The 22,222-nt window shown below is 34.0% G+C and overlaps 4 protein-coding genes and 1 long non-coding RNA gene across 6 annotated transcripts; 2 read left to right on the forward strand and 3 right to left on the reverse strand.

Moving 5' to 3' along the window:
- Positions 1-1,353: 1,353 nt before the first annotated feature.
- On the reverse strand, positions 1,354-2,583 carry LOC114185220 (receptor-like protein kinase FERONIA). Its single transcript, XM_028072831.2, has 2 exons — positions 1,971-2,583; positions 1,354-1,880 (listed from the first exon to the last, which is right to left on the reverse strand). Exons 1-2 carry the CDS (start codon positions 2,581-2,583, stop codon positions 1,468-1,470), a joined length of 1,026 nt encoding a protein of 341 aa, XP_027928632.2. The 3' UTR covers positions 1,354-1,467.
- LOC146885972 (uncharacterized) lies at positions 1,990-2,715 on the forward strand. Its single transcript, XR_014994917.1, has 2 exons — positions 1,990-2,130; positions 2,273-2,715. It is a non-coding gene; the product is annotated as an uncharacterized LOC146885972 (long non-coding RNA).
- Positions 2,716-3,880: 1,165 nt separating this feature from the next.
- LOC114185219 (receptor-like protein kinase FERONIA) lies at positions 3,881-5,980 on the reverse strand. Its single transcript, XM_028072830.2, has 2 exons — positions 5,198-5,980; positions 3,881-5,035 (listed from the first exon to the last, which is right to left on the reverse strand). Exons 1-2 carry the CDS (start codon positions 5,808-5,810, stop codon positions 4,560-4,562), a joined length of 1,089 nt encoding a protein of 362 aa, XP_027928631.2. The 5' UTR covers positions 5,811-5,980; the 3' UTR covers positions 3,881-4,559.
- Positions 5,981-7,946: 1,966 nt separating this feature from the next.
- Positions 7,947-9,318, reverse strand: LOC114184193 (receptor-like protein kinase FERONIA). Its single transcript, XM_028071465.2, has 2 exons — positions 8,635-9,318; positions 7,947-8,512 (listed from the first exon to the last, which is right to left on the reverse strand). Exons 1-2 carry the CDS (start codon positions 9,245-9,247, stop codon positions 8,073-8,075), a joined length of 1,053 nt encoding a protein of 350 aa, XP_027927266.2. The 5' UTR covers positions 9,248-9,318; the 3' UTR covers positions 7,947-8,072.
- Positions 9,319-15,156: 5,838 nt separating this feature from the next.
- On the forward strand, positions 15,157-22,031 carry LOC114184909 (E3 ubiquitin-protein ligase At3g02290-like). 2 transcript variants are annotated; one of them, XM_028072302.2, is made up of 5 exons: positions 15,157-15,395; positions 16,272-16,655; positions 18,586-19,006; positions 20,441-20,550; positions 21,708-22,031. In XM_028072302.2, exons 2-5 carry the CDS (start codon positions 16,536-16,538, stop codon positions 21,732-21,734), a joined length of 678 nt encoding a protein of 225 aa, XP_027928103.2. In that variant the 5' UTR covers positions 15,157-15,395; positions 16,272-16,535; the 3' UTR covers positions 21,735-22,031. The 2 variants fall into 2 exon arrangements, with proteins under 2 accessions (XP_027928103.2, XP_027928102.2); XM_028072301.2 differs by having other exon boundaries at positions 15,228-15,550.
- Positions 22,032-22,222: the final 191 nt, after the last annotated feature.

Consider the following 22,222-nt stretch of genomic DNA (forward strand, 5'->3'; position numbering starts at 1 on the left):
CTCAGACGTGTTGGACAGGTCCAATGACCCGACCAACTCGTTGACCTGATAACCTAGATGGACTCGACCGGTCCGACGACCTGAGCGATACCAATCGGCCCGACGACCTTGCCAAGTCGGGTTGGTCTAATGACACCGACTTACCGGATGTGTCCAATGAGACAAACAGGCCCAACAACCCATATGGGTTGGCGGGTCCGACAACCTAGATGGTTCAGGCAGGCCCAATGATCTAGTGGGTCCAAGTCGGGCCAATGACCTAGACGGGCTGGGTTGACGAAGTTGACAGGCATGACCGGTCCGTATGGACTGTTAGGCTGATCAGGCTTGTCTGGATCATTGAGTCGACCCAACCTAGCCCGTTTAGGTTTCCCAGCCTGGCTGAGTTGTTAGGTCGGCCCAACCCATCTAGGTCGTCGAGTCCGTTTCCAAATTTATCATGAACTTAAAACTTAATTAAACCTAAAATAAATAGTTTTAAAATGAATTTTTATTTCACAATAAATTCAATTATTTTATCCAAACAAGAAATTGAAATGAAAGATATATATTTTTTTATCTAAACAAGTTATTTAGAAAATGAAGGAAATTTAATTGCAATCAATTCAAATACAAACATTTTAATTTCTCAATATTATTGAAATACTTCATTCAAACACAAAGTTAGTTTTACTCTCGAATCTTTTAAAAAAAAACACGAAAAATTATTCACTCAAATTCATTTATATTAACACAAAAAAAGAAATTCAAAAAATAAAATAAAATTAAAAGATCAGAGAGTGACATGACTGATTAAACCAAATTTTATTATGATAGGAAGGAAGGGAGAAACGATGTTATAATTTGATTTTTTTTCTTCTTCTTACCGTATCGTTTGAGTTTAACTTCGTGAGGTACAGGAGAAAAGAAAAACATGGATGGAAAATTTTTTAAGGTAGAGATATCATATAACTTAATCTTCATTTACGCTTGATTCCTATAATTAATGTGCTGAAATCTTTTGGACCTAATTTGAAATACCTTTCATATATGTACTATTTCAACACAAATATCAAAATTAGTTTTATAAAATAAAATAAGATTAATATATATTTTTTCATGAATATTTTACAAATAATATTTTATGAAAAATTAAAATAATTTTTCTGCAGTTAATATATTTTAATATATTATAATTACTTATAAAAATATTTAAACTAATTTTAAATCTTTTTCGCAAGGAGGTTCATTCGATAATATTTTTCACACAAAATCTAATATTTTCACCCTACTTTTTCCTATTTAATGTATAGATAGAAAGAGTTATTGAAACACGGCACTTTATATTTATATATATATATATATATATATATATTTTCCTTTTTGTAATAGCAACCACAATTACAATTTCGTATACAATCACATTCATCAAACTGCAAAGAACAAAGCTAGATATAGCTTAACTAAACTCTTGACTACTTCAAAAGCTTATCCCCACCCCCACTCTGATTCTGGGTTAAGAATGGTTTCTGACAATAAGGTATAATCACCATTGATGTTTGTGAGATCTGCTTGTTCCTGCAACAACAGAGCAAGCTCAAGTTCCACCTCTACTTCACCCATTGCTGGTCGTTCATCAGCTTCATTCTTTATGCATCTCAAGGTGATATCTATAAACACTTGCCAACAATCTGCTGCTATCTTTCCTTTGATTTTCGGATCAATAAGCTCCTCAACACACTTCTCCAGAAGTTCTTTTGCCAAACAATGATCTTTATCCGGTCCATAAATTCCTTTTCCGCTCACAACTTGTAGTAGAACAACACCAAATGAGTAAACATTACATTTATCGGTTACAGTACCGTCCCTTGCGTACTCCAGAGGTAAGTAGCCGTAAGTACCTAAATGTGAAAGTATCATCAGCTTTGTTCAATTTAGTTCACAAAAATTCGTCGCAGTGAGTAAGTAAGCTCAATAAAACCGTCAATTACCTGCAAGATCCGTTTGTATTGGTTTTGGCCTTTCCTTGAAATGTGCTCCCAGTATGCAAAGCCTGAAACCTGAGAGTTTTGGGTGCATCTTCTCATCCAAAACAATGTGGTCGGGTGTGATGTCGCGGTGAATGATGGTGCGCTTCAGTCCTGCATGAAGGTAGTGTAGTCCTCGCGCTGCTCCTATGCAAATCTCTATCCTTTTTTTCCATGACAGTGCTTCTCTAACCTCACTTCCAAGGTGTTGATCTAGAGATCCATTGGACATGTACTCATACACAATAATATTCTCTGTTTCGCAGTTGCAAAACCCTACAATAGACACACAATTAGGGTGATGAAGTTGACACAGTAACTCTACATCTCTTTTGAACTCCTCACTGTATTGCGCCTTAAATCGCTTCACTGCGACTGCGTAATCAGATCCATCATTATGTTGGAGACAACCTCTGTATACTGTACCAACTGCTCCTTCTCCAATTACTCTGTTTTCATCGAAATTGTTGGTTGATTTCCGAATATCAGCAAGAGAAAAATGACGACACAACTCTTCTATTACTGTTGGATATTCTCTCCCAGATGAGCTTGACCCACCAAAACATTTCAGAAACATTATTTCATTTCTTGCCACAGATCAAGTGGGTGCCTAATTAATACCGACACCCATGGTTATATTTTAAAGCTTGTTGCTAAACACTATGTATTTATTAATTTCGATCAATTTTTTGTTTATTCATTAAGATCACATGGTGAATATGGTCAGCTTTTCTTCTTTAATCATCGAAGGTGGGTCGTTTTCATCAATTTTTAATTCATTGATTAACATATGGACGGTTTGTCTTCTTCGGTTATTGAAGGTGGGGTGGGCGGGTCTTTACTTTATAAACTTTTGCATGAAACTAAAATTAGTTAATTAGTTTAGTCCTTAAAATTAAAAAATAATAGATATAATCCTTTCGGCCCAACGATTGTTTATAAGTTAAATGTTTCGTAGTGATATTTGAATTAGAATGTATGAAATGGTATAAATAACAAAAATAAATATGTCCAAATTTCGATTAAGTCTCATTTAGTAAAATTTGGTTACATACGACCAAATTTCGGTTGAAGACGACGTGGCCGAATATAACTAAATTTGGGTTCGACCTAGTCTAATACAGTCAAATTTCGGCCAGAATTGACTCGACTGAATATGTCCGAATTTGGGTTAGTGCCTATTCAATCAAATTTCGACCAGGGTTGACTCGACTAAAATCATTGGTCAGGACTGACTCAACTGAATACAACCAAATTTCAGTTGTGGCCAAAACGACCGAATTTCATAATGGGCCGACTCGGCCGAATACTGCCTAGTTTGGGCCAAAGCCAACTAAGATGAATACGACTGCATTTTGACTGGAACTAACTAGGCTGAATATGACCAAAATTTGATTGCGGCTGACTCGACCGAATACAACCAAATTTCGTTTGTGGTCGACTCAGTCCAATGCAGTCAAATTTGGATCGAGGTCGACTCAGCCAAATACAACTAAATTTGGTCCAGGGTCGACTTGGCCAAATTTTGACCGAGACCAACTCGAATGGATTAAGCCAAAAATGTTCAAATTTTGTACAGAACCGACTCCGCTGAATACGGCCAAATTGGGGTCATGCCAACTCGAGCAAATATAAAGAAATTTGGACTAATCCATGTCAACCTTCAACCTAATCCAACTAAAACTTTAGATTGAAAATTTGTATTGAATTTTTTGGATTATCCATATTTAAAAATTTAGATTTAGAGAATGGATATCTAATCCATAAAACATATAAAAGGTAGATCAAATTGAAATCCATATTCAATAAAATAGATTTTAAATGGATTGAATTTTTAATAAAATGGGTCTTGAATAATTGGATAAGAGCAAAAGTGAATCAGATAAAAAAAATTAGATTTTTTCTCATCCGTGCATATCAGCATGGCCCAATAATATCTTAATGATCTTGCCACTATTTATGTATCACTAATCGTTCCTTGTGTTTTAATCCTCTCTTTCGGCCTAGCAAGTGCATGTGTAGTTTGCCAAGAGCCGACATGCCTTCATACCGCTCTCTTGCCGAATAGTCACTTCTTACGGCTGCTTCCTCGGCTGAATACTTGCGTGGGATATCCTCAAGTGCCACTCAGTTTGAAAATTTGTTGCAAAAATTTGCCTGTGAAGGCTTGGTCTCGATCAGATACAACAGATTTGGGAAATCCCCACCATTCTTCTTGCAAACCCTGCTTGCCTTCTTATTGGGGAACTGTGATAATCGTGTACAATTGTGGTCGTAAGATGTAGCTGGTTTTTGTGATGCAGAGCATGCTCAACTTCCACCACTACTTCTTCCATTGCTGGTTCATTCTTCCTGCATCTTAATCTAATATATATATATATCTATAAAGACTTGCCAACACTACGCTGCAACTTTCGCTGCCTTCAAAGTTTGTACTAGCCGAAGATGATTACAATCACAACCTCATATACAATCACATTCATCAAAATACTAAGAGCAAGGAAAGCTACAAAACCAAGAGATATCTTCACCAAACTTGACTACTTCACTAAATTACCTATTGAACATGTCTTCCGAGTCACTGTATTCGGTTTCCTGTTCTTTAAATTGGCCAATGACATAGTCAAATCCCCCACCCGATGTTGGTATAATCACGGTTTTGGACAATAAGGTATAATCACTATCGATATTTTTAACATCTGCTTGTTGCTGCAACAATAGAGCAAGCTCAAGTTCCACCTCCACTTCACCCATTGCTGGTCGTTCATCAGCTTCATTTTTTATGCATCTTAAGGCTATATCTATAAACACTTGCCAACACTCTGCTGCTATCTCTCCTTTGATTTTGGGATCAATATTGTCCTCAACACACTTCTCCAGTAGTTCTTTTTCTATTCCAAAATAAACCCGTTCAAAAATTCTTCTTACCCCCACAACTTCCAGTAGAGTCATACCAAATGCGTAAACATCCCATTTATCTGTGATAGTATCGGACGTAAAGGACTCAATAGGTAAGTAGCCGTAAGTACCTGAAAAGTGAAAGTATCATTAGCTTTGTTCAGTTTAATTGACAAAAATTCATTGCAGTGCCAGTGAGTAAGTAAGCTCCATAAAACCGACAATTATTCTCTGTAGCAGCATATAATCATAAGATATATTACGTTGCAATAACATAGTAATGGAACAATTACCTGCAAAATCCGTTTTTATTGGTTTTGGCTTTTCCTTGAAATGTGCTCCCAATATGCTGAGGCTGAAACCTGAGAGTTTTGGGTGCATGTTGTCGTCCAAAAGAATTTTACTAGGTTTGATGTCATGGTGAATGATGGTGCGCTTGAGTCCTGCATGAAGGTGGTGTAGTCCACGCGCTGCTCCTACGCAAATCTCTAACCTTTTCTTCCATGGCAGTGCTTCTCTAACCTCACTTCCCAGGTGTTGATCCAGAGATCCATTGGACATGTACTCGTACACAACAATACTCTCTGTTTTGTGCTTGCAAAATCCTACAATAGACACACAATTAGGGTGATGAAGCTGACACAGTAATTCTACTTCTCTTTTAAACCCTTCACTGCCTTGCACGTGAAATCGCTTCACTGCGACTGCGTAATAAGAACCATCGTTATGTCGGAGACAACCTTTGAATACCTTACCACATGCTCCATCTCTAATTACTCTGTTATCATCAAAATTGTTGGTTGATTTCTGAATATCAGCAAGAGAAAAATGACGGCACAACTCTTCTATTACTGTTGGATATTGTCTCCCCGATGAACTTGACTCACCAAAACATTTTAGAAACATTTTTTGATTTCTTGGCACAGAGATTGAACTGAGTGCCTAATTAGTACCCACACCCATGGTTACGTTTTAAAATTCTTGCTAAACACAACATCTTTATTAATTTGGAACAATTTTTTAATGTACTGATTAACATCAAATGAAAAATATGGACAACTTTTGTTGTTTCATCATTGAAGGTGGTGGGTGGGTCAGTGGGACTGTCAAGATACGATAAGGTGTTTGTGTTTTTCTTTCCTTTTTCAAAAGTTAAAGTGAAGCACAGCATAATTGCTTCAAACATATACTCCCCTCTGCAACACAGAAAAAAAAAATCTTATATTAATTTTTTCTCTAGTTATTCTTCAGTGTTTTTATTTTTTATAGCATTCTTGTAGTTGTTTTTTGATTAATGATTAATTTTTTCAGAAATTTTTTTTAATTATTTTAAAGTTCATTTTGGAAATATTTGAAAGGTAGGAATGTATTAGGAACTGTGATATTCTTTGAGAAATGGTGTAGTGTGATATTTCCTTTGAGAATTTAATAAAATATAAGTATGTTTTATTGATTTACATGAGTTTTAATTTTATCCCATATATTTTTTCTTTTTTCTTTTTTGATATATTTTTATTTAAAAATAACATAATTATTGAATATCATATTGTGATGGTGATAATTTCTAGAATAATGACTTTTATGTAGAAAATAATATGTATATTTTACGCAAAATACATAAATGATAAATTATGTTAGAAATATTTAATATAATTTAATAAATAAATAAATAAATAATTGTACCTTTACTCAATTCTTTATAGTATATAGTTTTATAGTTGAATGTTATTTATCCATTATAACGGTTTGAGCTTTATTACTAATTACTCTTTTATTCAATGAGATTTATCATGATTTATTTATATTCTACTCCAGTTTATGAGGAAAAGAGACAACAAATAAGGATCTTTAACAATATTTTGAAGTACCAAAATGTTTATTATATATTACCAAAAAACTCTTAAATAATAATAAATTTAGTGACTAAATATTGTTAGTTAATATGTTAATAAATTTAGATATCAATTTATAAAATAAAAAATTATTTGTTATTAAAATAATTATTATTATAAATAAATAAATTATAATTAATCGTTAAATTGATCATTAATTAATTATAAACTAATTTTTTTAGTAGTCAAAACATAAGTAGTTAATGTTTAGTGATTAATTTATAAACTGATTTATTTGATATTCAAAATCTTGATATCTAACGTTTAGAGACTAATTATAATTTTTCGATTCATAATAGTGATTATTTTGGTAACTAATAATTTTTTATTTTGTAAATTATTCATTATAGTGACTAATAAGTTTTTGTCACAAAAATTAATTATTGATGAGAGATTTTTTTGTAATGATAAATATATAAAAAAATAATTTAGAGTGTCAAATATATAAAATATATTAAAATTTAAGAAATAATATTTTACTTATATATTAATTTTTATATAAAAAAATTTTGGGTACCTTAAGAAATTATTCTATCATCTTTTTGGAGACTAACAATCAATCAAACTTGAAAGTACTTTAAGAGATTTTTTATTTTCATTCAACGAGAAAGTATAACATTAAGAACAATCTTCCACCGTAAAAAACATAAAGAAGAAACCAATAATTGCAAATAGAGAATCCCTGCATAGAATATCTTAGAAAAATGAGCAGTCTACTGATCAATTTTCATCACAATATTAACCATAAAATAATATAGACAATGTAATCGAAAAAAAGTACTAAGACCAATTAACATTTTGGATTTCCTTTTGGTTTTTATTATTCTAAAAAGCTCCAATTTTAATCAACCCTTTTTAACACCTTTTTTTATTATTCAACCCTTTATATATCTTCTGTTTATATAAGAATCCAAATTTTTTACTAGATTTTTTGTGCTGTTTTATATTAAGCATTAAAAATATACTTGACATTTTAAATATTTTTCTAATATATTTTAAAATATTAAAATTAGTGATAATTAATATATTATGAAAATATAATAAAAAAACAACACCAAAAATGTATTATGGAGATAAAATAGAGAAATAACACCAAAAAAATTCAAAGAATCCAAATTTATTAAATTTATTAACCAATCCGCATTCAACCTAACACCATAATATACAATCGCATTCATCAAAATTCTTAACAACAAGGAAAGTTACAAAAGTATATATATCTTAATTATACTTGACTACTACAAAAGCTCACTAAAAGACACAAGTAACATGGCTTCTAAGTCACTGTATTGGATTCCTGTTCTTGTTTTTGGCCAATGAAATAATTAATTTGTCCCTCTGATTTTGGGATAATAATGGTTTTGGACAATAAGGTATAATTCATATCAATGTTTGTGAGATCTGCTTGTTGCTGCAACAATAGAGCACGCTCAAGTTCCACCTCCACTTCACCCATTGCTGGTCGTTCATCAGCTTCATTCTTTATGCATCTCAAGGCTATATCTATAAACACTTGCCAACACTCTGCTGCTATCTCTCCTTTGATTTTCGGATCAATATTCTCCTCAACACACTTCCCCAATAGTTCTGTTTGTATAAGAAAAAATAGACTTCCGATCACAACTTCTAGCAGAACAACACCAAATGCGTAAACATCACATTTATCTGTGACTGTACCGTCCCGTAAGTACTCCATAGGTACGTAGCCATAAGTACCTATATGCGAAATTCGTTGTAGTGAGTTAGTAAGTAAGCTCAATAAATCTGGTAATCATTGTGTAGCAGCATATAGTTATAAGATAGATTACGTTACAATAACATAGTTATGGAACAATTACCTGCAAAATCCGTTTTTATTGGTTTTGGCTTTTCCTTGAAATGTGCTCCCAGTAGGCTAAGGCTGAAACCTGAGAGTTTTGGGTGCATGTTGTCGTCCAAAAGAATTTTACTAGGTCTGATGTCATGGTGAATGATGGTGCGCTTCAGTCCTGAATGAAGGTAGTGTAGTCCACGCGCTGCTCCTACGCAAATCTCTAACCTTTTTTTCCATGGCAGTGCTTCTCTAACCTCACTTCCCAGGTGTTGTTCCAGAGATCCATTGGACATGTACTCGTACACAACAATACTCTCTGTTTTGTGCTTGCAAAATCCTACAATAGACACACAATTAGGGTGATGAAGCTGACACAGTAACTCCACTTCTCTTTTAAACCCTTCACTGTATTCCCAATGAAATCGCTTCACCGCGACTGGGTAATAAGAACCATCATTATGTCGGAGACAACCTTTGAATACCTTACAACATGTTCCATGTCCAATTACTCTGTTATCATCAAAATTGTTGGTTGATTTTCGAATATCAGCAAGAGAAAAATGACGACATAACTCTTCTATTACTGTTGGATATTCTCTCCCAGATGAACTTGACTCACCAAAACATTTCGCAAACATTTTTACATTTCTTACCACAGATTCAACTCAGTGCCTAATCAATACCCACACCCATGGTTATATTTTAAAGCTTCTTGCTACACACAATATTTTTATTAATTTCGATCAATACTTTAACTTATTGATTAACATCAAATAATGGATAGGACAATGATGTACGTTGAGTTTATTTTTTTACTTTCGTCCTTTGTTCTCTAACATCACACTAAATTATGTAAAAAAAAAAAAAATAGTTAAAAAATAAAAGTCTTAATATAATTTTCGTATTGGGTATAGACATTTTTTCTTCTTCGATCATTGATGGTGGTGGGTCAGTGGGACCGTCAAGATAAGGTGTGTGTTTTCTTTTCCTTTTTTGAAAAAGGTAAAGTGAAGCACAACATAGAAAAAAAAATCTTACATTAATTTTTTCTCTAGTTATAAGCTATTCTTCAGTATTTTATTTTTTACAGCATTCTTTTAGTTGTTACGCTATAGACATATAAGTACAACTAACTAACCTATTCAACTTTTTTAAAATATGAATTAATTATAAGTGCTTTCAAATAAGGATGAAAGTAATTCTTAGCATTATTTAATTATAATTATTTCATCCATTTAAGTACTTTTTAAAGTAAATTTTATATTAAAAATTATTAAATTAAGTGTTTAAAATATATTTATTTTTTAAATATTTTTTTGTTTAATTTATTCATCAAAGACATGGTTTAATTGTTATTTTCGTCTTTTTGTTTTCAATTTATAATTTAACTTGCGTTTTCTTTTCTCTAATCTCCAATAGGGTTTACGAGTTTATTAGTTACAAATGATCGGTATATTATTTTTATACAGAAAATTAGAATAATTAAGTCTATTAATTAAAATATATATAAATATGTATAGTAAAATTTTTAAAAATAAAAATATTTTTGGAAATCTATAAGCAATAACTCTTTCATACAAAATAAGTATTTTTGATGTTTTAAGAGTTGAGATGCGAAGGCTTCAAACGTTTCAAATGTACAATTTTTAAGTTCTACAAAAACAATTCCTCTGTGATTCAAATATTACACTTTTTTTATGGAAAATTTTGTGCCTATGTGGTCCTTCAAATTTTGTTTGTTTTCCTTGTTAGATGTTTAACATTCTTTTTTATTGATTTTTCTATTACTTTAAATTTTTTTATGTTTAATTATATTTTAATTTTTAACAATATTAAAATATATGTAAGGCCCATGAAAATCCACCTTATTTTTCTGCCCTAAAGCTTTAAGGGCTGCCCTTGAACTATTGGGCCTTAGGGCTGGCCCAAAAGATAAAGCCACCCGAGTCTGACCTAGTTCCCCACTTTTCAGATTTCTCCTACCTTGGCGCTTAGAGCCGCAGCCGCACTTTCTCCGTTAGGGTTCCACCGTGTTGACAGTCCACCTTCCGTTTGGCCGTTCTTAGCTCACGTAAGTGCTCTCGGACTCGTAGTTTCCTTTCCTTGGTCTGTTTTTCGTAAGTTGTTGTTAGGGTTCTGAACTGACCCATTCTCACGTTGTTTTCCAGGTTCGAGTCCATTCCTAGAAGCTGTTCGTCCTCCACGGTTTGGGGTGTCGAGGTTTCAGCTAGCTTGTCCAGGTACGGGAAGCTAGAACCTCACTATGGCTGTGTTTATAAACTGTTTTGCGGTACACTTTATGATTCTTGACCTGTATGTTGTGGAGATCGCTTGAAATGGTTGGTGTGTTGTTGGTTGGTGCAAAATACGTCTTTTACAAGCATGGCAATGGCGGGGACTGTTAAACTCGCCCAGGCGAGCACGTCTCGCCCAGGCGAGGCGAGCAGAGGCTCGCCTTGGCCTTCTCGCACAGATGGTCGCCTAGGCGACTCGCTCAATTTCGAGCAAGCGAGCGTCTCGCCCAGGCGAGGCAAGTCTCGCCTAAGCGAGAACGTGGGGAGGCCCCTGTTCCAAATTCGCGAACTCTCGCCTAGGCGGAGAGGACTCGCCTGAGCGAGAGACTCTCGCCTGGGCGAGACTCCTCAGCCTGAGCGACGGCCTGAGCGAGGACGCGATCAGTTTGGGGTTTTTATGTCTTTTGGTGGCTGAAGTGTATTCTATTGTACTACTATGTGATGGGATGAGTGGAAATTGCTCGGGTATGCTTGTATGTCGAGGCGTATGTGCCTATATATATGATGGATTGCTATGTATGCGTGACATGATTCATAAATGATGAATGATGAGTGTTGTGGGAACTTGGCATATGAGATGCATGTGTGGTTTGAAACTAAAGGAACATGATATTGACATGAGATGAGACCCTAGAATCATGGGATGGTGATGATCAGATGTATGGATTCAAAATGTGATGCGTATGAGGAATAAATCTCATGGATGGGTATGGAATTGTAAACATGATTTTGCTGTTCTCCTACTGTTGTTCTATGAATGTTGGTCCGTGTCAGCGTGTAATTCCTTGGGGTCTCTAGGTGAGACCTCCGGGGCTGCGCTTCAGTGGTCGGGACGTAATTCCATGGCCCTGTTAGTGGGTGTCCATGGTGGTGCCCCATCTGTATAACTAGGTAAGGATTCAAGGTAAGGTTGCATCCTGACACTCTGAGGAGCCAGTTAGTCTCACCTAGAGCGGACTGACTCCTGTGGTGAGAGTAGCAGGAGGCCTGAAATCCAGTAAGGGCTAACCTTGTGGTGAGGGAGATTTGATTCATCGTAACACTTGTAACACATAGCTCAGGATCGAGCAGCTCAGGGTCGAGCAGAGGTATCCACCACAAGTGCAAGCATCCGCTGAATCCGACCAAGTTATACATATCCGGATGAGTCGAGTCGAGTCGTAATGTATTGAATGAAGAGTCATAACATGCTTGGTTGTTATATGGATATGAGATGATGAAAATATATTTGACTGTATGATGATTATGTTGTTGGCTCTAGCTTACCCGTTTCGTTGTATGGTTGTGTTGTATGTGGCTGTTCTTCCTTGCGATGATCATCAATTTGATTGATGGGAGCAGATGGGCGAGGTTCTCGTGGTCAACAAGGGAATGATGATCCCGCTACTTAGCCAGCTGGGATGGATCTTATACTTCTTTCCTTCATGCTTTCTTTAGGGCTATGGCCATGTATTCATGGTTATTAGATTGTAAACTTTTAGTTAAACAGTTATTCAGCTTTCCTTTGGCATCGTGGTGTGCCCGAGTTTTGTCGGGGTGGTGTTAAAGACTCCAGGACTACGCTACTGTACTTATATTGTGTGACGTCTTCCTTTAATTTCGCTTAATGATTAAATGGGACGTTACAATATAGCTATTTTATTATTATTATTTTTTTAACTTTTATTAATGAACATTAAATAAAATATTAATACAATTGATAGTGAATTCCTTATAAGAATCTATAATTGATCCACGATGTTATATAACTTGATGAAAAATACTCTTTGATCTTAAATATTTTTCAAGACGAAAATAAATGTGCTAGTCTAGAATGAGTTTTAAGAAATAATTTATTTAGTTTGAGAAACTTTATGACTATATTAAGCTTGATCAAATAGGTTTGGTTTGGTTTGTAAAAATATAAGTATGTTTTGTTGATTTACATGAGTTTTAATTTTATCCCATATATTATAAATTTTTTTCTTTTTTAATATATTTTTATTTAAAAATAACATATAATTATTGAATATCATATTTTTGTGGTGATAATTTTTAGAATAATGAGTTTTATGTAAAAACGAATATATAATTATGTTGGAAGTATGTAATAATTCCTTTTATGGTGTATTATTTTATGGGTAAATGCAATGTGTGGATTATAACAGTTTAAACTTTATTACTAATTACTATTTTATTTAATCAGATTTATTATAGTTTACTTATATTCTACTTTCTTTTATTTATAAATACTATTATTTGTACGAGGAAAAGATGTTGCCTCTGGTAAACAAGGACTATTAGCTTGAAGCTCTGATTTTTATGATGTCCATATAAACCGAGTGAATAATGGATAACACTTTAAACTTTATTATCAATTACTATTTTATTTAATCATATTTACTACAATTTATCCATATTCTACTCCCTCTTACCTATAAATTACTACTATTTGTACAAGAAAAATACACAAATAATAGAGTTTGTCCAATTAAATTTTTGTCACTGTTAGAGTCTCGCTCAGGCGATACTGACTCGCCTAAGTGAGATGGTCTCTCGCCTAGGCTAGATTGTCTAGCTTGAGCGAGAGCTACTGCAGTGGGGTACTTCAGTTTTTGTTTTAAAGTGTGATATTGTACATTTTAAGGTGGTTTTGTGCAATTAGTATCTTATATGCTTGAAACGTCATTATTAATGTATTGTGTGATGAAATTGGATGAGTATGAATTGTGAGGAGTTGTGATCGGAATAGAATTTTAAGGGAAATTAAGGTGAACTTGTTAGTGTGTAAGGACGTGAGGAATCCATATGGGTTGGTATCCTGAAACTCTAATAATCATTCATGCTCGGATAGAGCAGAATGGATTATGTCGTGAGGAGTAGTAGGAGGCCCTAGTCTTTGGACTTGAAGCGAAGGAGACTTACCCTGAGAACGGTCGGGTGATAACCCCTTGTGTCCAGACTCTGCAGAGTTTGGGAACCGTTACAGGTGCAAGCCACTAAGAGTTCCAATGTCGCTTACACAATCCGGATATCGAGTCTAGAATTATACAATTGAGCTATGTGTTATGAATGATATTTATACTGTGAATTGTATCATTTTTTCTTATTTCAGTTAGCTTACCCTTCTTGTTTATGTTTGCTTGTCCTTGTATGTTCTCCTTTGTAATGATGATCACCTACAGTTGGTGTGAGCAGAGCCAAATCCAGATGATGACACCCCTCTTCTGAGCAGGAGTTGATCTTTTACTTGAATGCTGTGATAGTTTTGGGCCAGACTCTGTGTAGTCTTGAGACGTGTAGTTAGGCCTTTTTCTTATATATCCACCCTTGTCACCAGGGATTTATATGGCTATTTTTGGATGACTGTACCAGCTGTATATACTTATATATGACTGTTATTCTTACTATTTGCTAAACTTGATCATAATATAATATTTTATTTGATAGCGTGAAAAACTATTAAATGGGATGTTACAATTTATATAAATCATTGCATCTTTAATAATTTTAGTAAAATTTAATCTATAACTATATATAAAGGGGATTCCCTCTTTTGTGTCCACATTTCATAATTCCAACTTTACCCTTTATAATTTAATTATTTATTAAATTTTTAAAAATTAACGGTTACTTTTACAAGTTTTTATAAAATTATTTACTTATCTCCTTTTTCTTTTTTTCTCTTACTATTCATCAACAGTTATTTTTCTCTTATTTTCTCCGTACATTTTATTTTATTTTTTATAAATATACTTTTATTTTATTTTAAATTAATAACATTACAATATCATCAATTATTAATATAATTCAAAAAATACGTACACACAGGCGCGATAGCGCCTGTGTTTACACTAGTATTAGTTAATAATTATATCTTTTTGCATATATTTTCCCTCTATAAGGTACAACTATATCCCACATTACCATATGCTTCTACTTGGAGTATAAGAACATCAGATATGCAACTTGTCTCAATGAATGAATTTGGTACAAATATTCTATTTTAATCATAAACAGAAGAGTCACTGTCCTTCGTATGTAGTTTTTTTAGTGTTTTTTTTCTTTATAGAAAAACATATTCACTATTTATTTTAAAATTAATCACAAATTATTACATCAACATTTGCAAACACTGAACTTGTAATTGAAATGGAGGCATTAATAATATTATTTGGCTTATAAAAAAGATTATGATATATATGAAAGAAGATCCTTAACCTAAGCTTTTGACACAAACATTTACAAATACACAAACATGAATTAAAGCGTAAACATTTACAAATACCCAAACATTCCAGGGTTTTCACTAACACTAATCCCAGCCATTCAATTTTTGATTATGGTATCTCACGGTTATAAATGGCGGTTTGTCGGTGAATCACTACTTTGTGCTTCATGCTAGACTTTTGGAAAAGTTTTGAAGGGTTATAGATTCCTCTACCCACTCACCCACACAAAGATGGGACATTAGAAGAGAGAGAGAGAAACAGAGAAAGCAAGAACTAATCTGGTGATTCGTTCTAGCAATTTTTCCCAAAACTCCAAAACCCCCTTTTATGAAACCAGATTTTCAACTTCACCAAAATTTCAATCTTCTATAGCTTTATTTGTATCGCACCTTATATTCTTCCCCCAATAACAATTTCATTCAAAATTCTCTCTCAGGTGTTTTATTTTTGTTTTTGTTTTCGGAAATTTAACATTTATCCTTTTCCTCGCATGCCCTTCTTGCTTTTTGATAGTTTGATTTTCTTCTTATTTGAGAATCGCAAATGGGTATTTCTTTTTTCGGTTTTTCTTCTATGGGATTGTCAATTTGGGTGTTTTTTTGGGTTGATTTTTTTTTTCTTGTGTGGGGGACTCCGGTGTTTCTTTTGACAATTGATGCATGTGATTGTTGTATTTTTATCTTGTTGACTTTTCAATTTCTAGGATGGAGGGCGTGGTTTGCTTCTTTGTGTGTATGATATCGTCTAAATAGTGAAAGCAGTGATTGCGATATTTGAGCTGAAACGGAAGTTGATCCTTCTGCTAGTTGATGTATTAGCACGACTAACTGGTTACCAGTGAAGTAACCAATCATTTTTGCCAAAAGTTGAAGGAATATTGCAAATAGATTATAGCTTTTCCTTGAAGCACTCATAGTTGCTGTACACTTTTTTGGTGTTCTCTAAGTTTTATTGTACGTATTTTTTCAATGATGTTTTGCGTGTGTAATGCTTTGGATTGGGGGCATCAACATTAGTTGAATTGTATTGCTCAATTCAGGCCTATAGAAAAATCTGTTATTTTGATTTGCCAATTGCATGACTAGAAGCTTGTACTTTGCCCTTCCCAAATGGTTTTGGTTTCAGTGATATTTATGCAATTTCTATGTATGTTTCAGGTGACCAAGAGAATCAGAGCTTGCTCATCCATTGAACAGATCATCTGAACAGAAGAGGGAGGGTACTGGTTTGCGGAGGCAATTGTACTTCTGCGAGCTTAGAATCCTCTCTCCTTTATTTATTAATGGAAGGATAGTCATTAGTCTTGTTTAGTGCTGTTGGGGACTCTTTTACATGTAGCAGCATCAATGTTTTGATGATCTTTGAGTTGAGGAGTGAAAAATTTTTAAGTTGAAAGAGAGAGGAATATTGAAGCTGAAACAATGGGATCAGTTTGTTGCTGTTTTAATGTTGATGATTTTGAAGATTATATGAATCCAAACAGTCCTGTATATAGGAACTGTATGTGTCTCAGTTGCTTCCTGCAGAACTTTTTGACTGTGGTATGTTTCTAACTCCAAACACCCTCTCATGTTCCATTCCCTTGTTTTCTTTTGATTCACTTTTGGACCCTGTCTTGCGTGTTCTGTCTATAGTTTGATTTTGAAGTATTGCTTAATGTTAAATAACCGTCATTGTGCCTCCATAACTTTACAACGTGGCGTTTTTTCAACCCTTCACCATAGGCAATTTGTGAAGGGAGGCTTGCTATGGCATTGCCATGGGCTACAGGGGCCTGTATGTATGGCCGAATTTTTGCCTTCTTCATAATCTGACACCTGCTATTGGTAAGCTAGAGACCTTTCTTCATGGTCATGTCTTGATGCACTATCTGTGCTGAGAATTCTCTACATGTGAAGTGGCAAACATACCTTTTACATTTGTAGGAGCTTCTGTTGTTTTTTGTTATTATGTTGTACACATGCTTCCTCTTTATTGTTCTGTTGCTCAGGACTATATAATGTGAAGAATACTCATAATTGAAGTCATATGTTGAGATTGCTGTCATTTCTTTTAGTATTTTGAAAAACCTTTTAGTATTGATTAGATTTCCCAATCATTCAAAACATCACAAATTGTGATGTATTTCAATATATGCATTTTTTCTAAACTTCTGGTCTAAAGTAAATGTTGTAAGGTTGTCCAAATTGAGAGATTGCATAAACTCATGGAAGCTATGAAAATTTGACATGTAAAGTAAACTTTCAATAGTTTACTAAATATACAAAAATTATTAAAATACCAACAACTAATATACTATAATAATTCAACATTTCAATTCCCTATAAAATAAAGAGAAAATTATTCTAATTACTCTTGAGGTTTGGAAAATTACAGAAACACCCTTTTTTCCTATCCATAATCTTCCCTCCTTTAATTGTCTGATAAATATTACACAGATACTTTTTTTTTTACATTGCCCTAACCTCCTCAAGCTCTTGAAAAGCATTATAACACGTACCCACCCATACGAGGGAGAGCACTCTAATTAAAAAAATTAGAGATGTTTGTGTAGTTTCACAAACCTCTGGGGTGGCAATGTAATTTGCCCTAAAACAAAATAGAAAACTACATTCCCCAATACATTGCACTAAGAAACTAAAGGAACAAAACCAGTGTATTTCATGTACTCCCAAGTCCCACATTTCGAATCAATGTATAAATACATGAAATTCATTTTGGTTGTTCTTATGCATGGGTCAGTTAATGAAAATACCTTGTTGGTGAGTGTTCTTATACAGAAAAGAGGCAGGCCTGGTCCGGTTGGAAGAGAGAAAGAATGCCACTGGCTTAGATACAGGTCTGATTGCATGATAGATCAACAGATGAGAGGAGATGAGAGAGAACGGCAAATTTCAGACCCAAACTGCAAAAGAATAGTGGAGTACCCTAGTTCTCTGTTTTTAATAAATCACAAGCGAAAAATGCTCATACCCAGCATTGTTTTGGGCAACTATTGCCCAACGGAATTTGCAGAACTGCCACTAAAATCATGATCTTGCACTTGTTTGAGCGAGTTTTTTCTTTTTTTAATTTACACAAGCTTACTTAAAAATGAGTTAACCCATTTCATGGATTTAGGAACGTAAATTGAGTTTACGTGTTGGCTTATGATTTTGATAACAATTGTAACAAATGAGAACCATCAATGTTAGATTTGTAAGGGATAATTTTCTTGAAGCCCTGGTGCTAACTTGCTTGTGAGAAGGCCATGAAAAATTAATTAAGAAAAAGTTGTAATCGCCTATAATTTTGTTTAGGAAAGCTTTGCTGCATCTGTTAATCTAACGAATTTGGTGTTATTAATTCAATTGTATTGATTGACAAGTACATTAATATTTGGTGGACAGTATTTTAGTCTTAGACATTTATAATGACGAGAACTGTACTTCATATATACTAAAAGTCTTGCCAATCCACCTCAAATTTCAGTATGCATCAATATTCCGTAGAGGGGAACCACACGCGATTCCTTCATCTTTACAGGGCACAGCATCTATGACTTCTACAGCTTCACTTGATAATTCTCTATCTGACATGTACCGCTCTCCTCCAAGGCCCTTGCCTTATGATTCAGACCCCAGGTTTTTCCATTCACAGCGAGATGGATTAGTGTCAAGACGTGAGAAGGGTTCAAGTCATTTGAATGAAGAGTCAGAACCTCTAAGAGGTGATGTAGATGCTGACTCAGAATCTTTAAATTTGGGTGGTAAATGGAATGATACCAGTGAAGATGGATCAAAGGAATATCGTAAGTCCTCTGTGAGACTTTCATCAGCAAAACTAACGACTGGAGCTGGGGTTGTCTATTCATCGTCGGAAGTGGAGGATGTCTGTCCAACGTGTCTTGAAGGTAAGATTTTTATTTGTACACAAATTTTCATCAGAATATTTTTTTATTTGTACACAAATTTTCATCAGAATATCACACGATACTGGGGCTCAATTTTGCATGAAATATTGCTCTGTAGCAAAATCTTGATAGCAGTCAGAATGTTCAATTTAGAACTGCTATAGTTGGATAGCTGCTTGATTGAAAACTATGGATACAAATTAAATGATTTATTCTACTCATTGATAAAATGAAAACATACCAATATAATGAATATTAAAATTCAGTCTTCAGATAATTTCATTTGTCAGTTATCACTAAAGTCAAGGAAGCAAAAGGTGCAGCTCAATGCATGAGACACCTGGTCATTGAGGGTTTGGAAAGGTAGAAGTTCATAACCTTACTACTGTAGATAGAGGCTATAGCCAGAGTTTAACTTTCATGTGTCTGTGTCAGAAGCAGCAATCTTACTGCTGTACCATGGTTCATGAAGTTGTGGCCACCAAACTCTGAAATTAAAACTTTTAAAATGAAACCTCTTTGAAATATAGGAAAACAGAATGCGAGCTCTTTGAAAATATCACAAACGCATCATGTTAAACTATCTCCCTTCAGACCATGAAAAACAGAGAAAGAACTACATGGAATGATGTAAATGCTGATAAGAAAGAGTTGAGGGCTGTAGCTTTTCTGAATTTTCTAGGATATGAACAAAACTGACCAACTGAGGATTGTGCTGTAATGATGTAAGGAAGGCTTTATCTGTAAAATGATGAAATGCAGAGTCTGGCTGGAAATGCCGCTGGAGATCTGGTCTAGTGACAAAACGGGGAGGATATTGGCATAAATCATGGTTTTTGGCCTCAACTCTCTAATACATGCCTGAAAGAAGGATAGGTTAAGTCTTAACTCAGAAACGTGCTGTTTCTGATATCATATATAAGGAAACCACTAAAATATTCTAAAATCCAGCTTTCAACTGTGCTCAAAACAGGGAGGGACAATTAGGGGTTTACTTTCCTTGATTTGTAAATTTGTATAGTTTTACTCGGCTATTGTATTTTATTTGATTTACTTGTTGCAAATGATATTGAGACTGTCATGTGTGTCTTTTGTCCTGTAAATTCTGAAGAGGAAAAAAATCAAAGCTTGATATTTTGAATAATTAAAGAAAATTATTATGCTTCATTCAATGGTTTCTATATGCCATTTCAAAGAAAACATAGTCCGTTAATATCGATTGGGATTGGCTTGGAATTTAGAATGTAACTTTATATTTTAGGTCAGGAATGTTGGAGGCCAATCCTTAAATTCTGATTAATACTTGTGCTTGTAAAAACGTATGATCCTTGTTAGAGGGAAAAGGTTGTACTTGTTAACACCAGGATGGACACTATATTGGCAATAGAAACTTTATCATATTCTTACAGTTGTTTCAATTATTTTTGCTTGCAGAGTACACTGAAGAGAATCCAAAGATAGTGACAAAATGCTCTCATCATTTTCATCTTGGTTGCATTTATGAGTGGATGGAAAGAAGTGACAATTGTCCTGTTTGTGGGAAGGTAATGTTTACTTGGTATTTTCTGAATTATTTTTTACTGAAATTTCCCTCTTCATTAGAAATTAGATCATGGAACATATAAAATTAGTAGGTTAAGAACCAGGCTGAACCAGTCAGCTCAACCAGAAACCTGCAAATTGATAATGTCTCTGGTTTAGTTATGTGTAAACTGTATGGTTCCAGAGTGCAAAATGTTTTTAACCAGCCAGTTCCACAACAAACTGTTAAACAGGTCCAATTCTTCCCGTTCAAATGAGCTTGTGTGCCAACATATTGTTACATAGTTGGAAATTGGAACATTTCAATCGGAAATCTGCTGAAGGGTAAAAGTTTAGGATTAAAAAAACCATCTAATTGACATGGTAGCGTGGCAAACATCAAGCTACCAAATACCAAGATTCTTGTTAAGAATTGTCGGTTAGTACTTGTGCAGTGCGTGATGAAATGATAAATAATAAAATATATAATAAGAAATAAAACATAGGTTTTACTCTTTAGGGTACTGTTCAATCATGTCCCAGGACTTATGAATGTTGGTCATTCGATTCCAGTTGTTAAGTATCTGTCCAACAGAAAACACTGCTTCGTGATTTTTTAGGCAATTTCTGGACCCTGATCTTGATTTGGGTGAGCGGCTTATTGAATCCTTTGAAATTTCTGACTTATTTATCTCAGAAAAGGGGAAAAGAGTATTGGTGTCTGTGATGAGGGAATGGCTTGAGAAATTGCCGCATAGAGTAATGCTAGGAACACATTCCTTTGAAAGCACTCTCATTGGTGAAATTTATTGGAAATCACGAAATTTATTGGAAATGCAGACATGCTTGAGCATGATAATAATTATTTTAACTTTGCTGACATAGACTTCCACCTGGCATGCATTAATATTGTTTATATGTGAAATATCACTTGTGTGTCAATTTACTTGTCTGTCCGTTTCAGCTTGATTCTAATAATATTTTTGTTTTCACACAACCTGTTATGATTATGCTATTTTAATATTGATCTAATATATATTGAGCATTACTGGAGGGCTAGCACTTGGATAATAATTTCTGCATTGGACAGCATTTGCATTCTAGATTTGTAGGCTAAAATCTGCACTAGAAGTTGGGGTGTACTGAATCGTGATATTTACTTATTTATATTTTGGTGTAGGAGATGGTATTCGATGAAACGACTTAATCTTGACTAAAAAGGTTTATGTCGTGGATAATACCAACATCAGACGAAAGGAAAAATACAAGCATAGACATTGTGAATACTTCAGATTAAGCGCTTATCGTGTATAGTTAGTATATAACTTTTATTAACCATCAATGTAAGTTCAATCTCATCCAAGTTGTTTCTATATTTATACTTTTGGCCCTCGCCAAAACTGCCAAGATTAAAAGAAATTTTCATTTTAGATGGGAACTTTGTAATGGTTTCAACAGTTTGCCTTGTAATAGAATGATTACCTGTTTTTTGAGTTTTTGTTTATATTGTTTGTTATCAGTTTACTCCATAAGTTCAGTTTTTGAATCTCTTTTCCTAATTGGTTTATGAAACTGATGAGCTTTAGAAAGAAGATAATTAATCCAAATTGCACATGGGAAAATATGGTTAGTTCCTAGGAATATTACTAATTTTTAAAATTAACTTATATATGCAAAACCAAATTTTTGAAAATT

Source organism: Vigna unguiculata, chromosome 5 (genome assembly GCF_037176805.1).
Source record: "Vigna unguiculata cultivar grain cowpea cultivar isolate G323 ecotype 2 chromosome 5, ASM3717680v1, whole genome shotgun sequence".
Lineage (NCBI taxonomy): Eukaryota > Viridiplantae > Streptophyta > Magnoliopsida > Fabales > Fabaceae > Vigna > Vigna unguiculata.